Source organism: Sinocyclocheilus rhinocerous, unplaced genomic scaffold (assembly GCF_001515625.1).
Source record: "Sinocyclocheilus rhinocerous isolate Xijiao unplaced genomic scaffold, SAMN03320098_v1.1 scaffold127, whole genome shotgun sequence".
Lineage (NCBI taxonomy): Eukaryota > Metazoa > Chordata > Actinopteri > Cypriniformes > Cyprinidae > Sinocyclocheilus > Sinocyclocheilus rhinocerous.
The window spans coordinates 1,363,266-1,387,676 of record NW_015664685.1 but is presented as its reverse complement, the minus strand read 5'-3'; the positions used below and the strand labels follow the sequence as shown (position 1 = coordinate 1,387,676).

General features: G+C 36.2%; 1 protein-coding gene across 9 annotated transcripts in view; it reads left to right on the top strand.

The window, feature by feature from the left end:
- The window catches only part of acaca (acetyl-CoA carboxylase alpha), a 73,592-nt gene that overhangs the window by 25,105 nt on the left and 24,076 nt on the right, over positions 1-24,411 (top strand). For 3 of the 9 annotated variants that reach the window (XM_016541111.1, XM_016541110.1, XM_016541119.1), the window contains exons 4-38: positions 335-473; positions 795-904; positions 1,683-1,764; positions 1,857-1,955; positions 2,314-2,420; positions 2,502-2,612; positions 3,741-3,950; positions 4,115-4,285; positions 5,213-5,374; positions 6,107-6,270; positions 6,472-6,622; positions 6,778-6,881; positions 7,617-7,844; positions 8,601-8,751; positions 9,061-9,195; positions 9,308-9,454; positions 10,219-10,290; positions 10,577-10,693; positions 10,783-10,883; positions 10,975-11,063; positions 11,760-11,884; positions 12,050-12,277; positions 13,317-13,406; positions 14,246-14,364; positions 16,367-16,390; positions 16,954-17,034; positions 18,725-18,868; positions 20,137-20,239; positions 20,417-20,524; positions 20,611-20,667; positions 20,859-20,903; positions 21,892-21,933; positions 23,263-23,478; positions 23,559-23,714; positions 23,794-24,018. In XM_016541111.1, coding sequence (XP_016396597.1) covers positions 335-473; positions 795-904; positions 1,683-1,764; positions 1,857-1,955; positions 2,314-2,420; positions 2,502-2,612; positions 3,741-3,950; positions 4,115-4,285; positions 5,213-5,374; positions 6,107-6,270; positions 6,472-6,622; positions 6,778-6,881; positions 7,617-7,844; positions 8,601-8,751; positions 9,061-9,195; positions 9,308-9,454; positions 10,219-10,290; positions 10,577-10,693; positions 10,783-10,883; positions 10,975-11,063; positions 11,760-11,884; positions 12,050-12,277; positions 13,317-13,406; positions 14,246-14,364; positions 16,367-16,390; positions 16,954-17,034; positions 18,725-18,868; positions 20,137-20,239; positions 20,417-20,524; positions 20,611-20,667; positions 20,859-20,903; positions 21,892-21,933; positions 23,263-23,478; positions 23,559-23,714; positions 23,794-24,018 — 4,413 coding nt within the window. The remainder of the gene's footprint in view (positions 1-334; positions 474-794; positions 905-1,682; positions 1,765-1,856; positions 1,956-2,313; positions 2,421-2,501; positions 2,613-3,740; positions 3,951-4,114; positions 4,286-5,212; positions 5,375-6,106; positions 6,271-6,471; positions 6,623-6,777; positions 6,882-7,616; positions 7,845-8,600; positions 8,752-9,060; positions 9,196-9,307; positions 9,455-10,218; positions 10,291-10,576; positions 10,694-10,782; positions 10,884-10,974; positions 11,064-11,759; positions 11,885-12,049; positions 12,278-13,316; positions 13,407-14,245; positions 14,365-16,366; positions 16,391-16,953; positions 17,035-18,724; positions 18,869-20,136; positions 20,240-20,416; positions 20,525-20,610; positions 20,668-20,858; positions 20,904-21,891; positions 21,934-23,262; positions 23,479-23,558; positions 23,715-23,793; positions 24,019-24,411) is intronic. The other 6 variants (XM_016541116.1, XM_016541115.1, XM_016541114.1 and 3 more) reach the window with 3 other exon arrangements.

Genomic DNA, 24,411 nt, shown 5'->3' with positions numbered 1-24,411 from the left:
TTTGTTATACCGTTATCGATGAAGGTGTACCGTCGATAAATATCGATACCGTTTTATCGCCCAGGCCTAGTACGTATCCGTTTAACAGAAAAGCTCTGATTGGTGTCTTGATATCTGGCAACCACAAACATGAACACTTGCATAATAGAATCTTGTACAGCAGTCTGAAATGTTTTGGCTCCACTTTTTCCAACAAAAATAAAAAGGTTTTGGTAAAGTTTTTGTTCTTTTAATTACATTTTAGTCTCGCCTTTTTTTATTTTTATTTTTTTTTTTTTACTATAAATAACCCTGGTGTAGTGACAGCTGTGAATATCATATTTTGTTGTGACAGGTGCTCATTGCCAACAATGGCATTGCTGCAGTCAAGTGCATGCGTTCCATCCGTCGCTGGGCTTATGAAATGTTTCGGAATGAACGGGCCATACGTTTTGTCGTCATGGTTACCCCGGAGGACCTCAAGGCCAATGCAGGTGCGTTTAAAGTGCTGAGCTTAACTGTTACTTCATAAGAGTTAAAAAAAAAAATAGCTGGAGGACACCTTCCGCCACTCCTGGCTCCATCATAGTGTAATCCAGGAAAAGACATGCTGCACTGGCAAATGTAGTTAGCAAGGAATGTCTTGGTCATTCTCTTCATTGTTTCAACTATGTCAGTAGGCTTTGTCGGCGCAGGCCTGGCCTAAGTAGCATAGAAAGAGTTCAGTGAGGTGAAAATTATTCGTGGATAGCTCTGTAATCTCAAATGTACTCAATTAAATACTTAGTTAAACATATGTATAACTCTGTCCACAGAGTACATCAAGATGGCAGATCACTATGTACCTGTCCCAGGAGGGACAAACAACAACAACTATGCTAATGTGGAACTCATTTTGGACATAGCAAAACGAATTCCCGTTCAGGTAAATGCATGTGAGGTTTGATGGCTGCTGTTCAAAGCAAATAAAGTGGCTATTTAGACACTCAGTTAACACTTAAATCAGGTTGCACAATTAATGTGTGAAATTAATATTGAAACTTATTGTGAAATAAAAGTATTATATTTATCAAATATTCTTTTTTTTTATTTTAGTGCAGAGTTGTATTATTACAATAGTAATATGTTTCTGTCTTAAATTTTTTTTTTTAAATCGGAGTTAAAAAAAATAGTAATATAAAAGCAACAAAGAATATTTGCATTGTAGGATTCTTTTCTCAAGAAATTACATCTTAATCATATCACGGTTATATATGATGAAATATCAACATAAAACAATAAAAACAATAAATATAATACACGTAATAATAATAATAAAAAAGATAAAATATTTGTTTTCCTGCATGTCATGTGGCCATTAACCGACATCAGAGAACTGTGAACATGTGAATGTATTGTTAAATTGTCATTGAGATATTGGGGGATAATTCAAGAAAAAGGTTTAGCTGACAAATAATTTTGGGAATCCGTCTTCTGAGGCAAGCATTGGAATTATTGCTCATGATTAGCTAGACCCTTTACTGGCACTCACTTTTTTCTTCTCTGCATTTCTCCTCTTCTCTAACTTGCTTTTGTCTAATGAACCTGGCATTGTATATTACGAATTTTGTTGGCTCTTTGACGAATTGCTGTGTCTCTTTTTATAAGTTGCTTTGGATAAAACTGTCTGTTAAATGCATAAATGTAAATGTACCTGTCTTTAGGCCGTATGGGCCGGTTGGGGTCATGCTTCTGAGAACCCCAAACTCCCTGAATTGCTGCACAAGAATGGCATCGCCTTCATGGGTGAGACTGAGCCTTACCACACCACATTGATTAAATGATTCACATACTGTGATGGTATTGCTCTTACTTTAGTGGTTGGTATCTTTCATTAGGTCCACCTAGTCAGGCTATGTGGGCTCTTGGGGATAAGATTGCCTCTTCTATTGTGGCCCAGACAGCTGGCATCCCTACGCTACCCTGGAGTGGAACAGGTTAGTTCAACATCTGACTTACTGAACTGTTATCGTTCCTTTCAATGATGTCCGTTTCAAAATGAAGCACTTTTTTTGGTGTAATGAAGGCTTGTGAATCTTTATTTAACTTAATTTCTGACTGGAAGTCCTGTTGTCATGTTATATTTAGCCCTCCTGCCTGTGCTTGTACTGCCTCTGTCAGACACAGAATGAGAAGCATAATAAGATCAAAATCAAAATGTGTATATTATGATATATGTCATGTGAGTTTAAATTTGGCAGGTGTTCTAAACCTATCACACCCCCTTTTTGTCCAGCATTTACTACCATCTTGATTGTGGGTTTGGTTTTTGACCATGCTGGTGTGTCTGTACAGGGCTGACTGTAGAATGGACAGAGAATGACCAGAAGAAAGGAATTATTAATGTCCCTACTGAGCTGTACGAGCAGGGCTGTGTACATGACGTGGAGGCTGGACTTAAGGTATACTATACACTTACATCAAGCACAGTGTGACGTTCATACTTTAGTCCAGTCAGTGATAGAGCATGTTTTGATTGACAGGCGGCAGAAGAAATAGGCTACCCTGTGATGGTGAAGGCATCTGAAGGCGGAGGAGGAAAAGGTATCCGGAAAGTCAATGGTGCAGAAGACTTCCCTAACCTCTTTAGACAGGTCAGAGTTGTTCTTCACCGCCACACTACAATTTTACCCACCTGTTAACTAGGGATGCTCCGATCCGCCTTTTTCGCCTCCGATACCTAGGGTTCGGTATTGGCCGATACAGATCCGATACCAGTGAAGTTTTTTTCCCTCATTTAAATAAATGTAGAATTTATATAACGTTATTCTAGAAAAATCAGTGCACAATAATTTTAGAAATCCAAACATTTAGTGAAAAAACAATATTTTGAGGGGAACAAATAAAAGTGTTGCACTATATATGGTAAAATGTTACACATTGCTATTTGTATTATTATAAAATCCATTCATTAAAAACATTAATGAATGTATTTATATATATGTATATACTATAAAATTAAAATACATTTCTTTTAAATGTATAGCATATTTTTTAATAAGGCAACAACATATGATAGATACGATAGGACAAAACAAATACAGTGCAGCACAAACTGTTTTTATACAGTCTATGAGCACGAAGCGCTTACAATGTGCGCACATTAAGCGCTTCGTGTTAAAAACTGCAAAGCACAAAGTTGAGCCTTTCTTTTAACAGTTTTAAATTTCAGTTACTGTGCACGTTAAAAACAATTTATAGTCTTTTCTATGCCCGTGTTTTGTTCTCACAGACACCCGGTAGCAAGTAACAAAATAACATTAAACTCCGGCAAGAAGATAAAGTCCTTTTTGCTAAATCATAGACATGTATTTACAAATCAAGTATAATGGGAATTGGGAACACAGAATGATCTTGGAGAGAGTTTTACCGAACTGACTGTCGTAACCAAATGCGACCAGGGTTTAAAACGAATGACAGACAGCCACAGCGGAGAAAAGAGTTTGTGTGAACTTTAATGTAAGGACTTAAATATTCATATGTAGCTCACATTAAGCTATCGTATGGCTTCAGAAGTAACACAGAATAATTCGCACAATCGGGGAGAAAATAAATAAATAAATAAATAAAATCTCAGATTTGGATCGGCTCTCTCTGACCGATACCCGATCCGAGAAAAATGGCACTATCGGAGCCGATACCCGATATGAATATCGGATCGCGCATCCCTACTGTTAACTTTCCAAAACTAACCACAGTACTTTTCCTTATGTGTTACTCAGGTTCAAACTGAGGTTCCAGGTTCCCCCATCTTTGTCATGCAATTGGCCAAACACGCTCGCCACCTGGAGGTGCAGATCCTGGCTGATCAGTACGGTAACGCCATCTCTCTGTTTGGCCGTGACTGCTCCGTCCAACGGAGGCATCAGAAGATCATTGAAGAAGCTCCGGCTACTATTGCCACCTCTGATGTGTTTGAGGATATGGAGAAGGTATGACTGACTGTGGTATCACATCAGATTCAGCAGAAGTCCGATGTTAATACTATATTTTCCTAAAAGAATGAATAAAGTATATGCCATCATGAAACTCTGGGTTACTTAAACAGAAAAAAGAAATGTGTAGAAATGAAGAACTGTGCGTCTGTCTGTTTCAGTGTGCAGTGAGGTTGGCGAAGATGGTGGGCTATGTGAGTGCAGGTACAGTGGAGTATCTCTACAGTCAAGACGGCAGCTTTTACTTCCTAGAGCTCAACACTCGTCTTCAAGTGGAACATCCTTGTACTGAGATGGTGGCTGATGTTAATCTGCCTACGGCCCAACTGCAGGTCTGTATGAGAATTTGCGTTTTAAAGGAATATTCCAGGCCAGGCCAAACCAAAACAAAACAACACCAACCAAAACAAAAGACAAAACAAAAAACGCAACTCAACGCAACGCGTTCGTTCGTTCGTTCATTCATTCATTCATTCATTCATTCATTCCAGGTTTTACTTTTGCCGTTTTATTTATTTAGTTAGTTATTGCTTTTACTATTATTCCCTCATCCCTCGGTTTGTAAAAATAAAGGAAAGATGCATTTATGCATCAGTAATGTAAATCCTCTGCTTTTATACCTTAATTTAAATGCCTTATTGTAAGTACATTACTGTACATTTTTCCTTTGTTTTTACTTTTGTATTTTTTTGTGGTCATCATCAGCAGGCCACAGATGCTGCCAATAGAACAAAAGGTTGCATTTACCTAAAATATTGCTTTAATAAATCACTAGACTGGCAGTATCTAGTAAACAATACAGTACTGTCTCTGTGGCAGACTCTTTGTCATGTGACCACTGTCTTTGCTATGTAGGTCACTTGGCTGAGGCCAGTGTGCTATGGGTCCAGTGGGGGTGGGAGAGGGGGGTTAATGCACTTATGTAACACACAAAGATTGCTGCAGATGAATGAGGGGTATTGATGGAGAGAGAAAAGGAGAGACTGACAAAGGGCAACAGGGGGAGAGAAACACAGTGGGGAGGTATTCATCAATTGCATAACCAAGGAAGTGTAGAAATTAGAGGGAAAAGTGCATATTTAATGATTGAAGAAATATGAACTCATGTCTCTTCTTCTACATATTTTATTCATATTAAAGGGCCAGAATATCATAGAGATTGTGGACTGTTTTAAATGTATGCAGATTTTTACCGTGAAATTTGATAGTGCTTTTTTTTGTTTTTGGTCATTATGTGACACTTTTGTTCTGTCATTCAGATCGCTATGGGCATCCCACTTCACCGCATTAAAGACATCAGGGTGATGTATGGGATGCAGCCATGGGCAGACTCCCCTATTGACTTTGATGGACTCTCCACCACCCCCTCTCCACGAGGACATGTCATTGCAGCTCGAATTACTAGCGAGAACCCAGATGAGGTGTGTGATCCTGACTGATATTTAAAGTATCAAAATGTACAAATTTAATGAACTCTGATGTTGATTTCACATGCGAAGGAAGTGTCTTTGAAGTCTTAAAAACACAGCAACAAGAAATGGCTTGTTTAATTCTAAGGGACAGAAGCTGGAAAAAACCTTGACGAACATTTCTTTTGTCCAACATTTATTATATTAGTAGAATGTAATGTAATATAATATAATATACACTAACATTCAAAGGTTTGGGGTTAGAACTTTTTTTTTTTTTAAGAAATACTTTTATTTAGTAAGATTGCATTAAATTGTTCAATAAGGAAGTTTACAATGTTACAAAAGACTTATACTGTAAGACTTAAATACTGTTCTTTATATATATATGCGTGTGTGTGTGTGTGTATGTATATACTATATACAGTATGTGTATATATATATATATATATATATAATATATTAGTGCTGTCAAACGATTAATCGCTTTTTTTTTATTTTTATTTTTTTATTTTATTAATTATATATATTAAAATATATTTTTATATTTCACAATATTACTGTTTTTACTTAATTTTTTTATCAAATAAATGCAGCCTTGGTGAACAGACGTCTTTCAAAAACATTTAAAAATCTTGCTGACCCCAAACTTTTGAATAGTATTGTAAATATTATAAAATATATAACCATGAAAACAACTTTTGCTGATGTATTGTCTGTGTTGGGTATTTTTTGGTGTGTCAGGGGTTTAAGCCCAGCTCAGGAACTGTCCAGGAATTAAATTTCCGCAGTAACAAGAATGTGTGGGGCTACTTCAGCGTGGCGGCTGCTGGAGGTCTGCATGAGTTTGCAGACTCTCAGTTTGGCCATTGCTTCTCCTGGGGAGAGAACCGTGAGGAGGCCATCTCGTGAGTATCTTGTTTTTCAGAAGAGTAGAGCACAGCAGTCGTTACCCAATCACCTTACACCACTACACGGTTATTTCAAATGGAAGACGTCTGTAAAATATACAATGTCTACATATGGTTTACTTGCAGTTTAACCTGCATTTAATCACCAAGGAAAAGATAATAGAAATGTTATTTATTTTGCTGTATGTATCATCTTAGAAACATGGTGGTGGCCCTCAAAGAGCTGTCTATCAGAGGAGACTTCAGGACTACAGTGGAGTATCTCATAAAGCTGCTAGAAACAGAAAGTTTCCAGCACAACAGCATCGACACGGGTTGGCTGGACAGGCTCATCTCTGAGAAGATGCAGGTGCATGAAACAGCCGTCTCCATTTCACATCACAACTCTCTTGAACGTGCCTGTTATTGCTTCCAGCCATTTTCAGTCATATATAATCACCTGTGACAGCAAGACACCGTTACATTTCCTCACGTCACTGTAACTGTGTGTGTGTGTGTGTGTAGGCCGAGCGTCCTGACACTATGCTGGGAGTAGTGAGTGGAGCTCTGCATGTGGCTGATGTCAACCTCAGGAACAGTGTGTCCAACTTCCTGCACTCACTGGAGAGGTAACAAACCATTTTACATAGCATCTTGAGAGCACACTTAATTATTATACTTTTGTTGTATTGTTTGTATATAGTCCAAATGCATGAGTATTAGGGCTGGATAATTTCATGATTCCGATTGACAAGCTTTTGATTCTGTTCTGATTTTGATTTGATTCTAATGGAAATTAATTAGTTTGGACATACAGTACATGTCAGTTTTTCTTGAGGAAAACGATCTCTCACCTAACACTGTAAACTATACAGGGAGCCCTATCAGTTGGTACATTACGGTAATATTAAAGGTTAAAATGAACAACAATTCAACTGCAAATTCAATATTTTTAGATATAATAATCAACACTCAAAAATTTTAATTGCACATAAGGCAGTTTTATATCAACTTTGTAATTGTATAATTACATTTATAATTATGTAACATTTAAACAGTGCCTGTCATAACTTGTTTTCATGACAGATTTATTTATTTAGCATAAATAAAAGAGAAATCAGTAACATGCTCATCGCTAGTTTTTTTTTTTTTTTTTTGTAGCTGACTAACAAGATATGGCAAAGTTTTGTTCAAGCATCAGCAGAATAGAATCAATATATGTTCATCAAAGTAAAGAAAAATAAAGACTGATGAAAATTCCGTAATCAGTTGACAACCCAGCTCTAAATGAGTATATATGTAGATGTTATTGCAGTGATAGGAAGTTCTCACCCGTTTTGCTCTTTTCTCCTGTGTGTCTGTAGAGGGCAGGTTTTACCTGCACACACCCTGTTGAACACAGTGGATGTTGAGCTGATCTACGAGGGGACCAAATATGTTCTAAAGGTGACCAGACAGTCTCCTAACTCTTATGTGGTCATCATGCATATCTCTTTGGCAGAGGTGGATGTTCATCGCTTGAGCGATGGGGGTCTGCTGCTCTCGTATGACGGCAGCAGCTACACCACCTATATGAAGGAGGAGGTGGACAGGTAGGATTCTGAGTGTAAATACAGGACGGTAAACACAAGAACATTATGAGATCTGTTCATGTGAGAGTGTTCATGGTGCTCAGAGTGTAGATTCATCATTTAAAGTCTAGAACTACAATTAAATGTTGGACACTTATATGAACTAAAAATGAGAATGCCATCTATAATGCTTTCAATAAATCAATGCAGTCAGTTATTTATACAACATATATTAATGTTGTTGATTGATTAAAAAAGAACTAATTAATTGAATAGATTTCTGTAATTAAACCTAACATTAAAATTTGTAATCATAAATATTTTCTCACTGAATCTCCAAATTAATGTGGAAACAGCATAAAGACGGTGTTTTAAATATTTATTTAATGGCATCTTTTTACTAAATACTATCAATGCAGTCCAGTATCACTGGTACCAGATACTGATGCTTCTTAATTTAATTTAATTTATTTTTATTTTATAAAATTAAATTAAGTGAACATTTAGCTGTGCCTTTTATGTAGTGTGTTTGGTAATTTTTTTTTTTTTTTCAGTTGTCTCTTCAATTGCTTTCATTATTTTTTAACGTGTTATACAACAAGTATTAATTGCAGAATTAACATGTTATTTTTTTTAAATCAGGAATACAAATACAACTTTTTCCATTATTATTTCATATATTATTACTGATTAATTTAAGAGATGGTAAAAAGTTTATGACAGAAATAGTTGCTTGTAGGAAATCAATTTGAGTATGCATTTTATTTTATTCTTTAGGTATCGCATCATTATTGGTAACAAGACGTGTGTGTTTGAAAAAGAGAATGATCCTTCACTCCTGCGCTCGCCATCTGCTGGGAAACTCATCCAGTATACTGTGGAGGATGGTGGACACATGTTTGCTGGACAGTGTTATGCAGAAATAGAGGTGTGTGAGAGTTATCAATCAGCTTTACCTAATTTCCAGAAGTCAGGGTGCACCAGTCCATTGAAGTCCATTGGGACATAAATGTTCCCAGGCTGCTACAAAGAATGTTACTGTAATTTGCCACATTTGTAATGTTGAAAATACAAAAAGTGATTTGTGAGGTAGTTCTTTTACATGTCAATTATACGAGCACTTCCTGTATAAATAGAAAAGTGGATTGTGATGGTGAGAAGTTTGACTATATGCAAGTGTCTTATAAAGATACTTGTTTGTTTGTCGCATTCTAAACATGATATATGTGTCTTTTAGGTGATGAAGATGGTGATGACCCTCACCGCCTCGGAGTCTGGCTGTATTCACTATGTGAAGAGAGCAGGTGCAGTGCTTGAGCCGGGTTGTGTCATCGGCAAACTGCAGCTGGACGACCCCAGCAGAGTACAGCAGGTACATGCATGTGTAAATGTATTATGTGTTATCACTTTTCTATTAGGTTCCCTTTCAGAAGTTCTAGAAGGTTTAAGTGGTTTAGTGTTTCTAATGAGTGTGTCTGTTTCAGGCGGAGCTGTTTACAGGAACATTACCCAGTGTTCAGTGCGTGGCTCTCAGGGGAGAGAAGCTTCACAGAGTCTTCCACAGCACTCTGGATCACCTAGTGCACATTATGAACGGCTACTGTCTGCCAGAGCCCTTCTTCAGTGCCAAGGTGAGAAACAGATGTAATCAGGACACTCTTCCTCCACATCATAGGACTTCATACCAGTGGTTCACAAACTTTTTAAATCAAAGGCCCCCATTGGCCATGAATATATTCAAAGGTCTAACAATCCTAGCTTTTATACATTTTATAAGTCAATGAATTTACATGATTTTCCCTTGTTTATAATATACTGGATTTAAAAAACTAAATGTTTCATCCTTAATTTCTATGAGTATATATATATATATATATATATATATAAGAGCTTGGCATACCTAGAAGAATGTAAAGATTTTATTATTCTAATTAAAATAAGAAATACGTATTTATTTATCTTTTTAGCTTATTTGAAAACTTATTTTGTCTTATTTTAAATTATTAGGTTATTTTGATTGGAATTTTGCTCTTGGTTGAGAACTACAGCTTTAAAAGGACTATTCATAGTTTTTTTTGTTTTGTTTTTGGCCGCATTTTTATTCATTACAAATAGTAACAATAATAAAATAAAAAATGCACAGAGCTTGATGATATTGATGGTAGAATAGTAGAATTCATCAAATAAGGTGAAAAAATGTTGAGAAGTTTTATTCTTCTTTTTCGGCTTCATAATAATAATACTAATAATAACCACTATTATTTTCATTATTGGATGACAAAGGAATATGTCATTATTATAACTTTTCTGCAGTTAAAAAAGTCAATTTCGTTAGACATCACATTAAAGTTCTTGGTATTTATAGGCATTGAGATTTGGATGTGTGTTTTTTTAGCTGAAAGAATGGGTGGAGCGTCTGATGAAGACTCTGAGGGACCCCTCTCTGCCCCTGCTGGAGCTTCAGGACATCATGACGAGCGTTTCAGGCCGTATCCCTCCTGCTGTAGAGAAGGCTATCAAGAAAGAAATGGCTCAGTACGCCAGCAACATCACCTCTGTCCTCTGCCAGTTTCCCAGCCAGCAGGTGCTACTTGGGGTCCTTTGAGTTCATGTCTTTCTGAAGCTACGAGACTGTGACCATTGTTTATAAATGTTGTCAAATTTTCATGTCAGATTGCCAATATACTGGACAGTCATGCTGCCACACTGAACAGGAAGTCAGAGAGAGACTGCCCCTGCTGGAGCTTCAGGACATCATGACGAGCGTTTCAGGCCGTATCCCTCCTGCTGTAGAGAAGGCTATCAAGAAAGAAATGGCTCAGTACGCCAGCAACATCACCTCTGTCCTCTGCCAGTTTCCCAGCCAGCAGGTGCTACTTGGGGTCCTTTGAGTTCATGTCTTTCTGAAGCTACGAGACTGTGACCATTGTTTGTAAATGTTGTCAAATTTTCATGTCAGATTGCCAATATACTGGACAGTCATGCTGCCACGCTGAACAGGAAGTCAGAGAGAGAAGTCTTCTTCATGAACACACAGAGCATTGTACAGCTGGTTCAGAAGTTAGTGAATAATTTAAACAATCTACACATTTACATACACACAATCAGAGACACACAGGTTAACTGGCTCTCGTGTGTGTTGTGTACCCAGGTACCGCAGTGGCATCAGAGGGCATATGAAGGCAGTGGTGATGGACCTCCTCAGGCAGTATTTAAGAGTGGAAGTTCAGTTTCAGCATGGTAAGACTGCTTCTTATATGGCCAGAAATTATGAGATATTACTGGAAACTTAAGATGTTGCCTTATTTTATCATGTGACCACTGGATGGCAGTGTAACACTGATTCATCCCTGGTGTATTAAATCATATAAATACAAAAATATTCAAATATTTAATACATTGAAATAGAAAATAGAAACAAAAGATCCCACATGTGAATATTGAAAATGAATATAAAGATACTGCTACCTATATATTCAGAAAACCTCTCCTTTCTCACAAAAATGTAACTACTTTTTTTTATTATTATTTTTCTGATAATTGCCAGTGTTGTTATTGTTAATTAAAGCTTAAAGCTATTAAAAATCTTTTTTTGGTGATTGAAATAAAGCTGAAATAAAATAAAATAATTATTTATTATAAAACTTAAATGAAAATTAGAAATGTTGCTTTGACAACTAACTGACATAAATAAGTTTAAGTTGAAATACTAAAATTAAAGCAATATAGAAATGTAAAAAAAAATATATAAATCCTCCAATAAAATAACTGACTTAAGGTATTTGAATAAAATATTAATTTTTATTTAATAATTTTTTTTAATGAATATTTGCCTTTTCTATTCTTTCCATTGTATTAACAGTTTTTATTGTGTATTTTGTTTGTATTAATAAATTTTTCTATTCATTTGTGTTTACGTTTGTGTATTATTATCAGGTCACTATGACAAGTGTGTATTTGCACTACGAGAGGAAAACAAAGGGGACATGGCCAATGTGCTCAACTACATATTCTCTCATGCACAAGTCACAAAGAAGAACTCTCTGGTCACCATGTTGATTGTGAGTACACAGTCACACAAAACAGAGAGACTTCAGGAAATGTGGATGTTGGTTGTTGTTGTTTCTTGTAGATTGCACAATGTAATAACAGTCGAGATTTAATAAAAACAAATTTATATTTAGACAGTCATGATTAAAACGTTGGTCCCTTACTTCTCTCTGTAGGATCAGCTGTGTGGACGAGATCCCACTCTGACAGATGAGCTCATGGCAATACTCACAGAACTCACACAGCTCAGCAAGACCACTAATGCCAAGGTGGCACTGCGGGCACGGCAGGTTCTCATTGCCTCGCACCTTCCATCATACGAGCTACGGCACAATCAAGTGGAATCCATCTTCCTGTCTGCCATCGACATGTACGGACATCAGTTCTGCATTGAAAACCTGCAGGTAGGTCTGCTGGATCTACAGTGCCATCTGCTGGACAGCATTTTGTTACTTTATTTACAGTTTACAATTTAATAAAGGACTCCCATTCAGTTAATTAAGAGTAATTTGAATTGAATTGGCTACATTAACAGAAATGTTGAAAAGGAATTTGAATGGCAGTGATAGGAAGTAGAATTTTCTAAATTGCAGTTCAAATAATTTTAATAAACTTAAGCTAATTATTTATTCCCTTAAATGTAGAACACATTTTTCTCCAGACGCACTTTTATAAATTAAGTTCAGTACTGTCAAACACAGACGTTAAAACACACTTTACACTTTACCATATTATTTTGTAATGTATTATTATAATTATATAAAATGAACAAGCCATGTAAGTACTTTAACAGTTTTCTAACTGTCAGGTGAATAATAAAAATATGATAAATTGATACATTTACGTTAAATATTGTTTTTATTTTATTGTTTGATTCATTCAACTAGTTACACTATCAAATAAATGCAGTTCTTTTAAACATCCTATCCATCCTGAAAAGAATTCTGGGGTAAAAAAATATCATGGTTTCCACACAAAAAAAAAAATCGATTTAATTATCGATTTAATTTAATTCAAATTAATCAGCACAACTGTTTTCAGCACTGATAATAATAAAAAATGTTACTACTGATAATAAAGGGCACCAAATCAGCATATTAGACTGATTTCTGAAGGATCATGTGACACTGAAGACTGGAGACTGGAGCTTTGCATCACAGGAATAAATAGCATTTTAAAATATATTCAAATAGGAAATTGTAATAGTATTTCATAATATTGTTCCTGTTGTAATTCTGATAAATAAATGCAGCCTTAAGAGACGCATAAGAGACATACAAAAAATTCTAAATCTTATTCCAAACATTTGAACAGTAGTATATTCTTAAAGTTTAATTTGATGCCTCTACTGGAACAAAAATGTACACTCTACATTTAAGTTGTAATATTTTTCTCTAAAACATTGTGTATCGTCAAATTATTGATACCTTAGGTTTTCTCTAGAAACTGATCCTGTCAGAGACATCCATCTTTGACGTGCTGCCAAATTTCTTTTACCACAGTAATCAGGTGGTACGGATGGCTGCTCTAGAGGTAAGACTCTGTCATTTTACATTTATCCGTTTACATTTATTCATTTGGCAGATGCTTTTATCCAAAGTGACTTATTGAGGAATACAACAAGCGATTTATCATACAAGGGCAATAAACACGAGAAGTGCCCTTATACAAGGTTTTAGTCATCATTCTAAATAGTAAAAGCTAGGACAGAAAGGGATAAAGGATAATAAGAGTATAGAAAAAGTGAAGGCATAGAATTTTTTTTTAAAATTTATTTATTTATTATTTTATTAATGAGGAGGCAGTTAGATGCTCACGGAAGAGTCGAGTTTTCAGTTGTTTCTTGAAAATTGTGAAGGATTCGGCTGTCCGGATGGAGATTGGTAGGTCATTCCACCAGCGAGGAACAGTGAAAGAAAACGTCCTTGAAAGTGATTTTGTGCCTCTCTGCGATGGGACCATGAGGCTCCACTCATTTACCAACCGCAGGCTTCTGGAGGGATGTAGACGAGTAGGAGAGAGCAGAGGTAGGAGGGTGCGGAGCCCGTGGCTGTTCTGTAGGCAAGCACCAATATCTTGATCTTGATGCGATCCGCGACTGGAAGCCAGTGCAGAGATAAGAAAGCAGTGTTACATGGGCTCATTGAAAACAAGACGTGCTGCTGCATTCTGAATCATTTGCAGAGGTCTGATTGCAGATGGTAAAAGTCCAGCCTGAAGAGCATTGCAATAGTCCAGCCTAGAAATGACAAGGGCCTGGATGAGAAGCTGTGTTGCATGCTCTGTTAGGAATGGTCTAATCCAAAGAATTATTAGAAGTATTTATTTTTGTCTTTATAAGATGCAGAACATGCTTCTTTCTCTTTACTCAGGTGTATGTCCGTAGAGCTTACATCGCTTATGAACTCAACAGCGTCCAGCACCGTCAGCTGAAGGACAACACCTGCATCGTGGAGTTCCAGTTCATGCTGCCCACATCTCACCCCAACAGGTACCTAAAGGTGTAGTGCAACCCTGCTTCCCCTATCTCTCCCACCCCTCACCGGGACTGTGGAGGAGCATGTCAAAACACTATAAACTGGAGCAAATGTTAGTTTGAATTCTCTGCTTGAATAAAAGATATTGGTTGGTTGCGACATAAAGTCTCCTCCACTGTACCACAGTCCACTTCCCGTCACACCTTTAAAATGCTCTACCTGTGCACAATCTATGCCACTGATTTAATGTCTGCTGTGAGCAGAAGGTTTGTATGACGTAGGAGTAGAAAAGCATTATTTAGTGACACAGGGTCTGAATCACAGGGCCAAAAACAGTTCTTCTTTAAGGTGTCTCTCGTCTGTGCTGGCCACATCCGTTTGTTTCAGGTGACACTGGTTTTTACAATGCAAAGAATGCGCTCAATAGAACATGCTCAGCGATCGTTCTGACTGACTGTCTACCAGCTTGCTCTTTGCGCTCTTCTTTTTTTTATTCACTGTTGATTCATGCATGTGATCTGATTCAGTGTAGCCTCTTCTGATGCATGCTGAGCAATTTTGTTTTTGTGCATTGTCATATTTTACTTCTTTTTTTTATTTTTTATCTCCCCATACTCCCAGCATGTGCTCTTCCAGCTGCTTTGCCTGTGATTTGTCAACTGAGTGGCTTATGCATTGTACTGTGTTAAAGTACATGAAAAAGATTTTAGCTGCATAAAAAAGGTCAAATAAAATAATTAAAATGATTAAGATCAAAGTATTACTTTTTACAGTGTTATTAATTGCTGTTTTCAAAAATTAACTTTAGTAAAATGTAAATGAATGCAATAAATGCATATTAAATATCCATTATCATCTGGTGTATATTGTAACCAATATCAAATGATGCCAATACATAAAATCTCTAATATCGGGTGATAAACAATATGGTACCAATATACACAATCATTCAAAAGTTTGGTGTCAATAAGATTTTTTTTTATACTTTTGAGTACTTAATAAGTAACTTATTATTATTATCAATGCTGAAAACGGTTGTGATGCTTATTATTTTGTGAAAACTGATACGTTTTCCTCAAGAATCTTTGAATAGAATAGAATAGATGAATAAAAAATCATAAGAACAGTGTTTATTTGAAATTGATTTTTTATTTTTTTTTTGCAACAAATTAAAAACGTCTTAACCATCACTTTTTATCAATTTAGGTGTCCTTGCTAAATTAAAAGTATTAAAATCTTACTGACCCTAAACATTTGAACTGTAGAGAATTGTGCACTCCTATTTTTGCATTAAATATGAAGCATAACTTTAGAAGCTTTAATATTTTTTTTGCCTTGTCATAATTAATCCCACCTCTCAATTTGTCATTATGTAATATGTTTTTCTTCTGAGCTTATTAGTAATTTACGTTATTTTAAGTGTTGTAGTTTTTCCATTACTGCAATACAATACTTTTGTTTTAATAATAACATGTAGTACAGTTTTTATTCAAAACTTCAAAAAAGAAAAAGGGAGAGTGCTTAATTAAGCAGATTTTAAAATGAAATAAATAAATAAATAAGTCTCACAGAGAAAAAAAAAAAGTTTTAAAGCTCCTAAAACAGCCAACATTTTCTTTAAACAAAATATAATTTATTATTTCTTCCATTTGATTTTGGGGTGAAATGTGATCAGGATTTGTTTTTGAGAGGTTTTATAACATTTACCCTGAAATGATCGAAGTCAGTCAGTTATGCATTTATGTACTAACATCATCCAAATAATCACTTGAGACTCATTTGAGACTCTTGTATAATTCAATTAAACTTTGTGCAAATGCAACACAATTGTCTTTGGACCACTTTTCATTAGCAGCAGTCTGCTGGTCCAAGTTAATATGCGCATTAATCAAGCGCACAGAAATTAGATTGGATCTGTCAGTTATGTGAAAGTGCCACACACTTCTGATCTCTGACTGACTCCTCCCACTGATGCCTGACACTAACCAATCAGTAATCAATCTTGTTTGATTGCAGAGGGAACATCCCCACTCTAAACAGGTATAGTACACATTCTTTCTTCCCTAAACCAAAATGTAGACTTAGAAATAGAGTAGAAGAGCAGATACATTTTAAATGGTAGTCAGTGTACAGTGCATACTATGCAGTAGTTATACATATTTTGTTTGATTATTCAAACATAGCCAATGTATAAAATATGTATTTGAAGTCAAATGATCAAAGCTTTTGTGTGTCTCTCAATATTTTGAATCAAACGATTGCAGATACCATGTGTGTAAGTTTGTGTTTTAATGAAAACGGCTCTTCATTGGTGCTTTATTCTGTTGATCTCAGTAAATACGAACTAATTTGCATGGCTTATTACACCACTCTCAACACAAATGTGTGTGGTTCTGTCTGAAATGATAGTGTGTGTGTGTGTGTGTGTGTGTGTGTGTGTGTGTGTGCGTGCGTGTGCGTGCATGCATGCAAATGAAGATACTCCCGTAATATGTTAAGTGAAGTGAAATTGTTTAGACCTCATACTGGGTTTGAATTAACTGCATACTAGTGGCGATTAAATCTGCTGTGTGTATGTTTGTGTGATGTGATTGTCCTCCCAGGAAACTGTCTGCCCCACTACAGGACTACAAACCTCCAAGTATCACAGCTAACGCTAGTGACTCTGCTGAGAGTGAGGACAGGTAGTGCAGGACAGACTACAGGGTTTAATCACAGACAGGGTTTAATCGGTCAAGAATAATCTATGCACACCGTTGTTCTATGATATCTGGGTGTGAATATTTTAATTAGTCTTAATGGAAGAGATTGCTGTCGATACTAACATTGAACAGGAGACTTGTCACCTCCTGAAATTTTGACAACATTTCTGGTAGATGTGCTGATTAGGCTTATAATTATGGGTGTTATTAAAGGAATATTCTGGGTTAAATATAACTTAAAATCAACACTTACGGCATGTTACCACAGGAAAGAATTTTGACTTCCTGTCCCTCAGTTTGTAAAATCTGGAAAAATGCATCAATAATAAAGCACTTGCCGTAGAAGTCAGGGCAAAGTGTACAGCACCGTAAAGTAACATTTAAACCATCTAGAACTTCACAGCATTGCAGCAATATCAAACATTTTACACTTCTGCTTTTATACCATCTAGTCTAGGGTTTTTGATGCCATGGACACCCAGTTATAATGATCCCCTTGGCAGGGACACCTTTCCTGGAATATAAAAGCAGCTGTATATTTTCATGAACTGTATCAAAGCCCATTTTATAATGTGTGAAAAATGTGGTGTTGTAAATAATAAAAAATCAAATAAAATAATTCATAAATATATATAATTATTATTAACTGGAAAATATTTACTTTTTATCAAGTTAACAGTGTATCTAATAAATATGGAGCCCCACACATAGCATGCGTGAAAAAAGATATAAAAATTATTTCCCACGACTGATTCATTTGTGGCCACATTTTATGATTTGTTCCCTGGTTTTAGTTAAATTGCAGCCACAACGTATTATTTTTTCCCCCTCATCTTGGGTAAATCATGGACTAGTTTATTACCTTGTTTTAATTGAGTTAAAATTGTGTGCATAGCTCTATACTTAAGTTAAGTAGTTAAGCTCTATAGTTAAGTTAAGTAGTTAAGTATACTTAAGTAGCTCAGTCAATAAAATAAAATGATCAGTTAATTTCACTATTTCTGATTTTATAAACCAGAATTAAATTGTAATATTATCAAATCTATTGAATCTAAAACTTTAAAAAGAAAAAAAGGTTGTTAAACATTTTTCATTAATATCTTGACTTTGAGAACGCTAAAATATATATTTTGCACGTTTTTCACAGACCCGTTTAAGAACCTCTGCTTTGCCAACATGCCCCATAGACTTCCATTGTAAATGTGTCACAATAAACCCATTTCTTTTGTTTTTTTTTTTCAAATGGAGGGATGGCAACTAATTAAGGTAATTATGGTATGGTAAACAGCAGGCCACAGCTAGATTATGTTTAACCTGGAATATTCTTAACTAACCTGTACCTCCACCATGAATTTCAATGAAAGTGAATGCATGAATTCACCCATATAGTGAAGTTTCAGTCATACTTCTTTTTTCCTTTAACATCTGGTTTAATTGCCTCCTGACAACTGGCCCCTTTTATAACATTCAGATCTTACACATCTTGTGTATTCACATTCAGCTTGTGAGGAGGCGATGCTGCTTCCATTCACTCCTCTGATCTAGACCGATGTGTGATGGTGATGATTTGATCTTTCTCCTGGGGTGGTCTGCCACATTTTTGAGCAGTTAGGTGTATGCAGCTGTGTTAATAACATGCCTTTTTGTTTGTGCGGGTGTGTTGTTCTCTCAGAATGTCCTTTTCCTCTAACTTGAACCACTATGGCATGGTCCACATGGCCAGTGTTAGTGATGTGCTCCTAGACACCTCCTTCACCCCACCCTGTCAGCGCATGGGCGCCATGGTTTCCTTCCGCTCCTTCCAGGAGTTCACCAGGTTAGTGTGTGTCTACAGTAATTGGAAAGGTGTTTAGTACAGACACGAAATCGAAATATTCCTGTTTATTTGCTTATTAAATGACACTGATCTTACTCCACACAATCTGCATAAAAAATGTAACCCATACAGTGCCGATCCTAGACTTCTGGGGGCCCTATGCAAAACTGTGTCGGGTGGGGTTGGTGGGTTATGAACGAATGAATGAAACACATTTGTCCGTGTTTTACTCCGTCTCGAATCGCGCTCGCGGAAAGCGCTTGAGAAACAAAAAATGGCTCAGTACGCTTTCAACTAATTTTTTTAGTCTCGAGCAAGACTGTACGACATTCACATTACATGATTTTACTGACTTTTACGTAGAAAGGGCGACAGCGCACCGCATTAAAAGAAATGATCATTCATGTTTTCATAACCGCTGGCCAAATTCAAAAATGAAACTAAAATTAAATCATATTTAAGAACAAGGGAGCCCCCTGGTGTTTCGGGGGACCTACGCTTCTTGCGTATTTTGCGTATAGGGAGGATCGGCTCTGAACCCATAAATAAACAAGTAAAATATTTGTAAAATAAGTTTAAAACACTCACACAAGAGAGAAGCCAGATTGTCTGAAGCTCACTGATTTTGTTCTACATAAGAGTGGGACTGGGGCCACATGTCTTGGGGACATATTGAGACCGCATGACTACAGTAGACACACACCACATGATTAATCACTCTATTTTTGTTATCCCCTATTGTTGGACACTTTCATTAATGAAATTAATACATCAAGGGTGACAAGTAGATCTAAAAATATGGTATTTTTAGCATCTGTAACAGAAAAGCTTTTGCATGATGTTTCATCCACACCAGTAGGTGTCAGTATAAACACCACTGTCTTATTGCGACACTTAAAAACTTCAATAAAGATATTTTTCATACTCTTCTATTGAAATGTAATAACATTTATTAATAACTATAACTATTTTGGAGTTTTAACAAGATAAGTTATTTACGATATTATCATATTTGTTGTATTACTATATCAGTAATTCATTTTCTAAATGTCAGTTTTCCTAAATGCGGGTATATTGCAAAATCCTTATTGCAGACCTATCAGATCCCAGCTAGATCCCCAGCACATTGATTGTTGTGTCGATCAGAAATACATTTAAACCTGTAATGTGACGTTTTGAGAATGGCGTTTCATGTTGTCTTTTATGGCTGTTTTCTCAAAATGTACATACATTTGCTGGTTGAGTGTCTAACGTGACTGTTTTCACAGGAACATTAAGGAAGTGTTGAGCTGTTTCTCTGACTCACCCCCCTCTACTCCAACCTTTCCTGAAGGGGGCAACCCTGTGCTGTATGGAGAGGAGGACAACAAGGTGAACCTTTTATCTTCTGAACCTGTCCAAAAAAAAAAGGAAAAAATAAAGATAATAAGATCAGTCATTAATATTTGATTGATGCATTGAAGATTGAATTGATGCAATGAAGCTATTATTTGGAAAATCATTGTTTTCTATCCCTAGTTTATATTGTTTTTGTTTGTCTTACTACAGAGCATTCAAGATGAGCCAATTCATATCCTTAATGTGGCCATAAAGACGGACAGCGACATTGATGACGATGGACTGGCGGCCATGTTCCGCGAGTTTACCCAGTCTAAGGTGAAACAGAGTTCTGTTCGCTATATGTTCACAGAAATGTTAAACTCGCAGTGAGTTCATTTTCATTCCCATCATTTTTACCACAGAAATCTCTGCTGTTTGAGCATGGCATCCGAAGACTTACCTTCCTGGCTGCTCAGAAGGTATGCTTTCAGAATGACATTTGAGCATGATTCCTCTCTGTCGCTCCTTCTCAATCGAATTTCAACGAAATAATCTGTAATCAGTTGAATGTTTATTTGAATAACTGCAATTCTTAGTAACTGATCTCCAATCTGGTACACCCACTGCATGTGTGTCTTTTCCTCTTTGCTCTTGACGCCGTTATTAACAGGATTTCAGGAAGCAAGTCAACTGTGAGGTGGACCAGAGGTTCCATGTAAGTAGTTGTGGAATGTTTGAGACATTGGCTCTGTTCCACAACCTGTCGAGGTGCCTCACTGTCTACACTCGAAATAGGCAGCTACTTTCTTAGGCAGCATCTTAACCGGAATGGAACCTCACAAGTGACTGAACTGAAACATTCTGCATAGACTTTCACGCAGTTCATGCAGGACACACCAGTAGCACTAGTTGTCTGAAGTGCATGAGAAACTTGGCTTTAGCTCACTGTTGGTTCTGGTAGAGAGGAACATTAACGTGTTGCTAAGCTAATGCTTACTCGTATACTAAATATAAAATACATGTTGCACACAGTTACATTTTAATTGGACTATTTTAATGTAGTAATTCTCAGTATTGAATGAAATGATTTTTGATTGGCATAATCATGTTCACCGTCCTGGATGTTAGCATGTTGCTAAACTAATGACAGTACTCTCATGTATGAAAATTTAGGCTGTCATTTTTAAAAGCTGCAATCAAATTCATTGCATGATACGCTGATTAATCAAATTAATCGCTAGTAATTTCTTACTGTATATCAGTGATTGAGTCCCTAAATGGAAATATTGGATATGGACAAATAATCATTGAAATTACGTCATTGAATAGAAAAAAGTGGCTTTGTAAGTCAGTGTTATTTGTTTTATATAATTGAATATAAGTTTATATTTTTATGAATTAAACTGTATAGATGTATTATTAAAAATACTGAGTTGTTTTTTTTTATTTATTTTTTTTATTTAACATTTTGACTCCTAGGTTTTGGAACAGAGCCATTATAAATGGTCTCTTAATTAAGTTACAGACTTAATTATAAGACTGTGCAGTCTTTGAAATGTGCAAAACCTGTTTTAGTTCTGTAAATGTCCTGTAGTAAAGAATACAATCTGCTGTAGCATTAATATTGGTCTGGTCTTCCAGTGTTGACATGTACGGAATGCAATATAATTTCACTGTTAATGTTTAATGTCTGAATTTCACAGAGAGAATTCCCCAAATTTTTCACTTTCCGGGCTCGAGACAAGGTGAGTTATGTTTTACACAAGACTACCAGTGACAGGCACAAAGGACTGTAACACTTTTAAATGCAAGTGTTCATTAAATTCATCAGCAGCTTTATGTTTAGGGGGGGGAATACAAAGGGGAAATGAGGAGGAGGGAAAAAAAGCTGTTATATTCCTCCATTTCTTGTCTTTGCTGTGCAAGTCACTCCATCATGATCAATGGCATTTCTCTGGCTTCCTTCAGCCCTGATAGTTTGCTAAAATGGTTCCAGCAAAGCTCATTACATTAATTAACTTTTTAATTATTTGTCTCATTTGAGAGGGATGACATCCATTAGCAGCTGTGATTACCTACATTTACTAAATCTAGCCTGCTATTATAGCTCACGACACTTTCTGCTCCTGTAGACTCACTTTCTCTAAATTTAAAACGAGCAATTTCATTCCATTTATATTTACTATTTTATTAAGTCTTTTTCTATTAGTAACATTTAGTTTTTTCAGGATTTTTTTTTTTATGAACTTTATTTTTTATGGTTGCTCAATTATGGCAAAAATCTTAATCAATTATTTTTGGTCAGTATTCTAATGGCGATTATTTAACACAATTAGGACTACACAATATTACCAACTTTTATATGAGTATTTTATTTTTATTTTTTTTTGCGATAGTGATATATCATCAAGTACATTTTTGCTATGATATAAAAATTTCAGATGTGAAATTTCACAATTCTCGACACCAATTTCGATACCACTAATACTAAGCTAACTAATGTAATTGGGGAGGAAAGTCCTTGTTTAGTTAATCTTTGTTTAATTTTGCATTTCTGCTATACGAACAGCTAGAAATGGTATTGTGAAAGATAATGGGTCTCATTCACTAATAACTTTTGTGGATTATTCATATTTATATGAATGGGAGTTTCTCACAAAAATATTATGATATTAAAATTTTCTCAACCTCTACCTTTCCTTTACAGTCTTTTGTCACTGTTTTACTTTTTTTTTTTTTTTTATGAATTTAGAAAATTTAGTACAAAATGTATTGAATAATTGTGATTTGTTTGTGAAAACCTTTGTGCGCAAAGGTTAGTGAATGAGACCCAGTGATTTTAAATAGTCTCTCTCCTTTTTAAAAAATTAGAACTATTTTCCTTTTGATCCAAGGAAAACAAGATAGAAAAATAATAATCCATGACCTCTTTCGACTTCCATATGTTTTGAAATGTGCTTTTTATACATTTAAAAAAAAAATACAATTAAGTTCAGTTTCGTAGTTTTTTGGGCAAACTGTAATTTTGTCAGAAAAATAAGTTTTCGTCAATTTTGTCAATCCTTTTTTTCCAGTTTGAGGAAGACCGTATATACAGGCACTTGGAACCTGCCTTGGCTTTCCAGCTGGAGCTCAACCGCATGCGTAACTTTGCACTGACAGCCATCCCCTGTGCCAATCATAAGATGCACCTGTACTTGGGAGCTGCCCGCGTGGAAGTGGGCACCGAGGTCACAGATTACCGCTTCTTTGTGCGGGCCATCATCCGCCACTCGGACTTAGTCACCAAGGTAGGAGCATCTCTGTGATCTGTGTTTGCATCCATAAACTTGGTTGGATGTGTGACACTCTATGGTTCCCTGTTGTGAAGGAAGCGTCGTTTGAGTACCTGCACAACGAAGCAGAACGTTTGTTGCTGGAGGCCATGGATGAGCTGGAAGTGGCTTTCAACAACACCACAGTGCGCACCGACTGCAATCACATCTTCCTCAATTTCGTCCCAACCGTCATCATGGACCCCTCTAAGGTTTTAATGAGTTTCAAAGGATTGTTGTTTTAGGAAGGTATATATCTGCATGCGTTTTGAGCTCTTGTGTTCTCATTAGATTGAGGAATCTGTGCGCTCCATGGTCATGCGCTATGGCAGTCGTCTGTGGAAGCTCCGCGTGCTTCAAGCTGAGCTCAAGATCAACATCCGACTGACACCCACTGGCAAACAGATCCCCATCCGTCTCTTCCTGACCAATGAGAGTGGCTACTACCTGGACATCAGCCTGTACAAGGAGGTCACAGACTCCCGTACAGGACAGGTGGGGCACAAAGACCGACAGGTGGGGCTCACGTGTCTCTCATTAACACAAACACATATATACTCAGACAGCTAAAACTGAACAACAGTACTATGCCTTTGTCATCCCTCATTGTTTGTTAATAATTTAAAATTTTCTGTCAATAGTAAACACACTATCAGTAAAAAGTTCAGACACACATTCTTTACTTTTCTTTATTATGACTATTCTTCACATTCAAAAAAAACAAAAAAGTGAAGTCAAAGCTGGGAAATAATGCAAGTGTCAGTATGGGAATCATCCAGTGACCAAAAAAAAGTTTCTTATATTTTATCTTCTTCAAATTCGACACCCTTCAGTATGTAGACACAATTTATATTAGGGATGTACCGATACTGATACTGGTATCGGTATCGGGCCCGATACTGAGCTCCT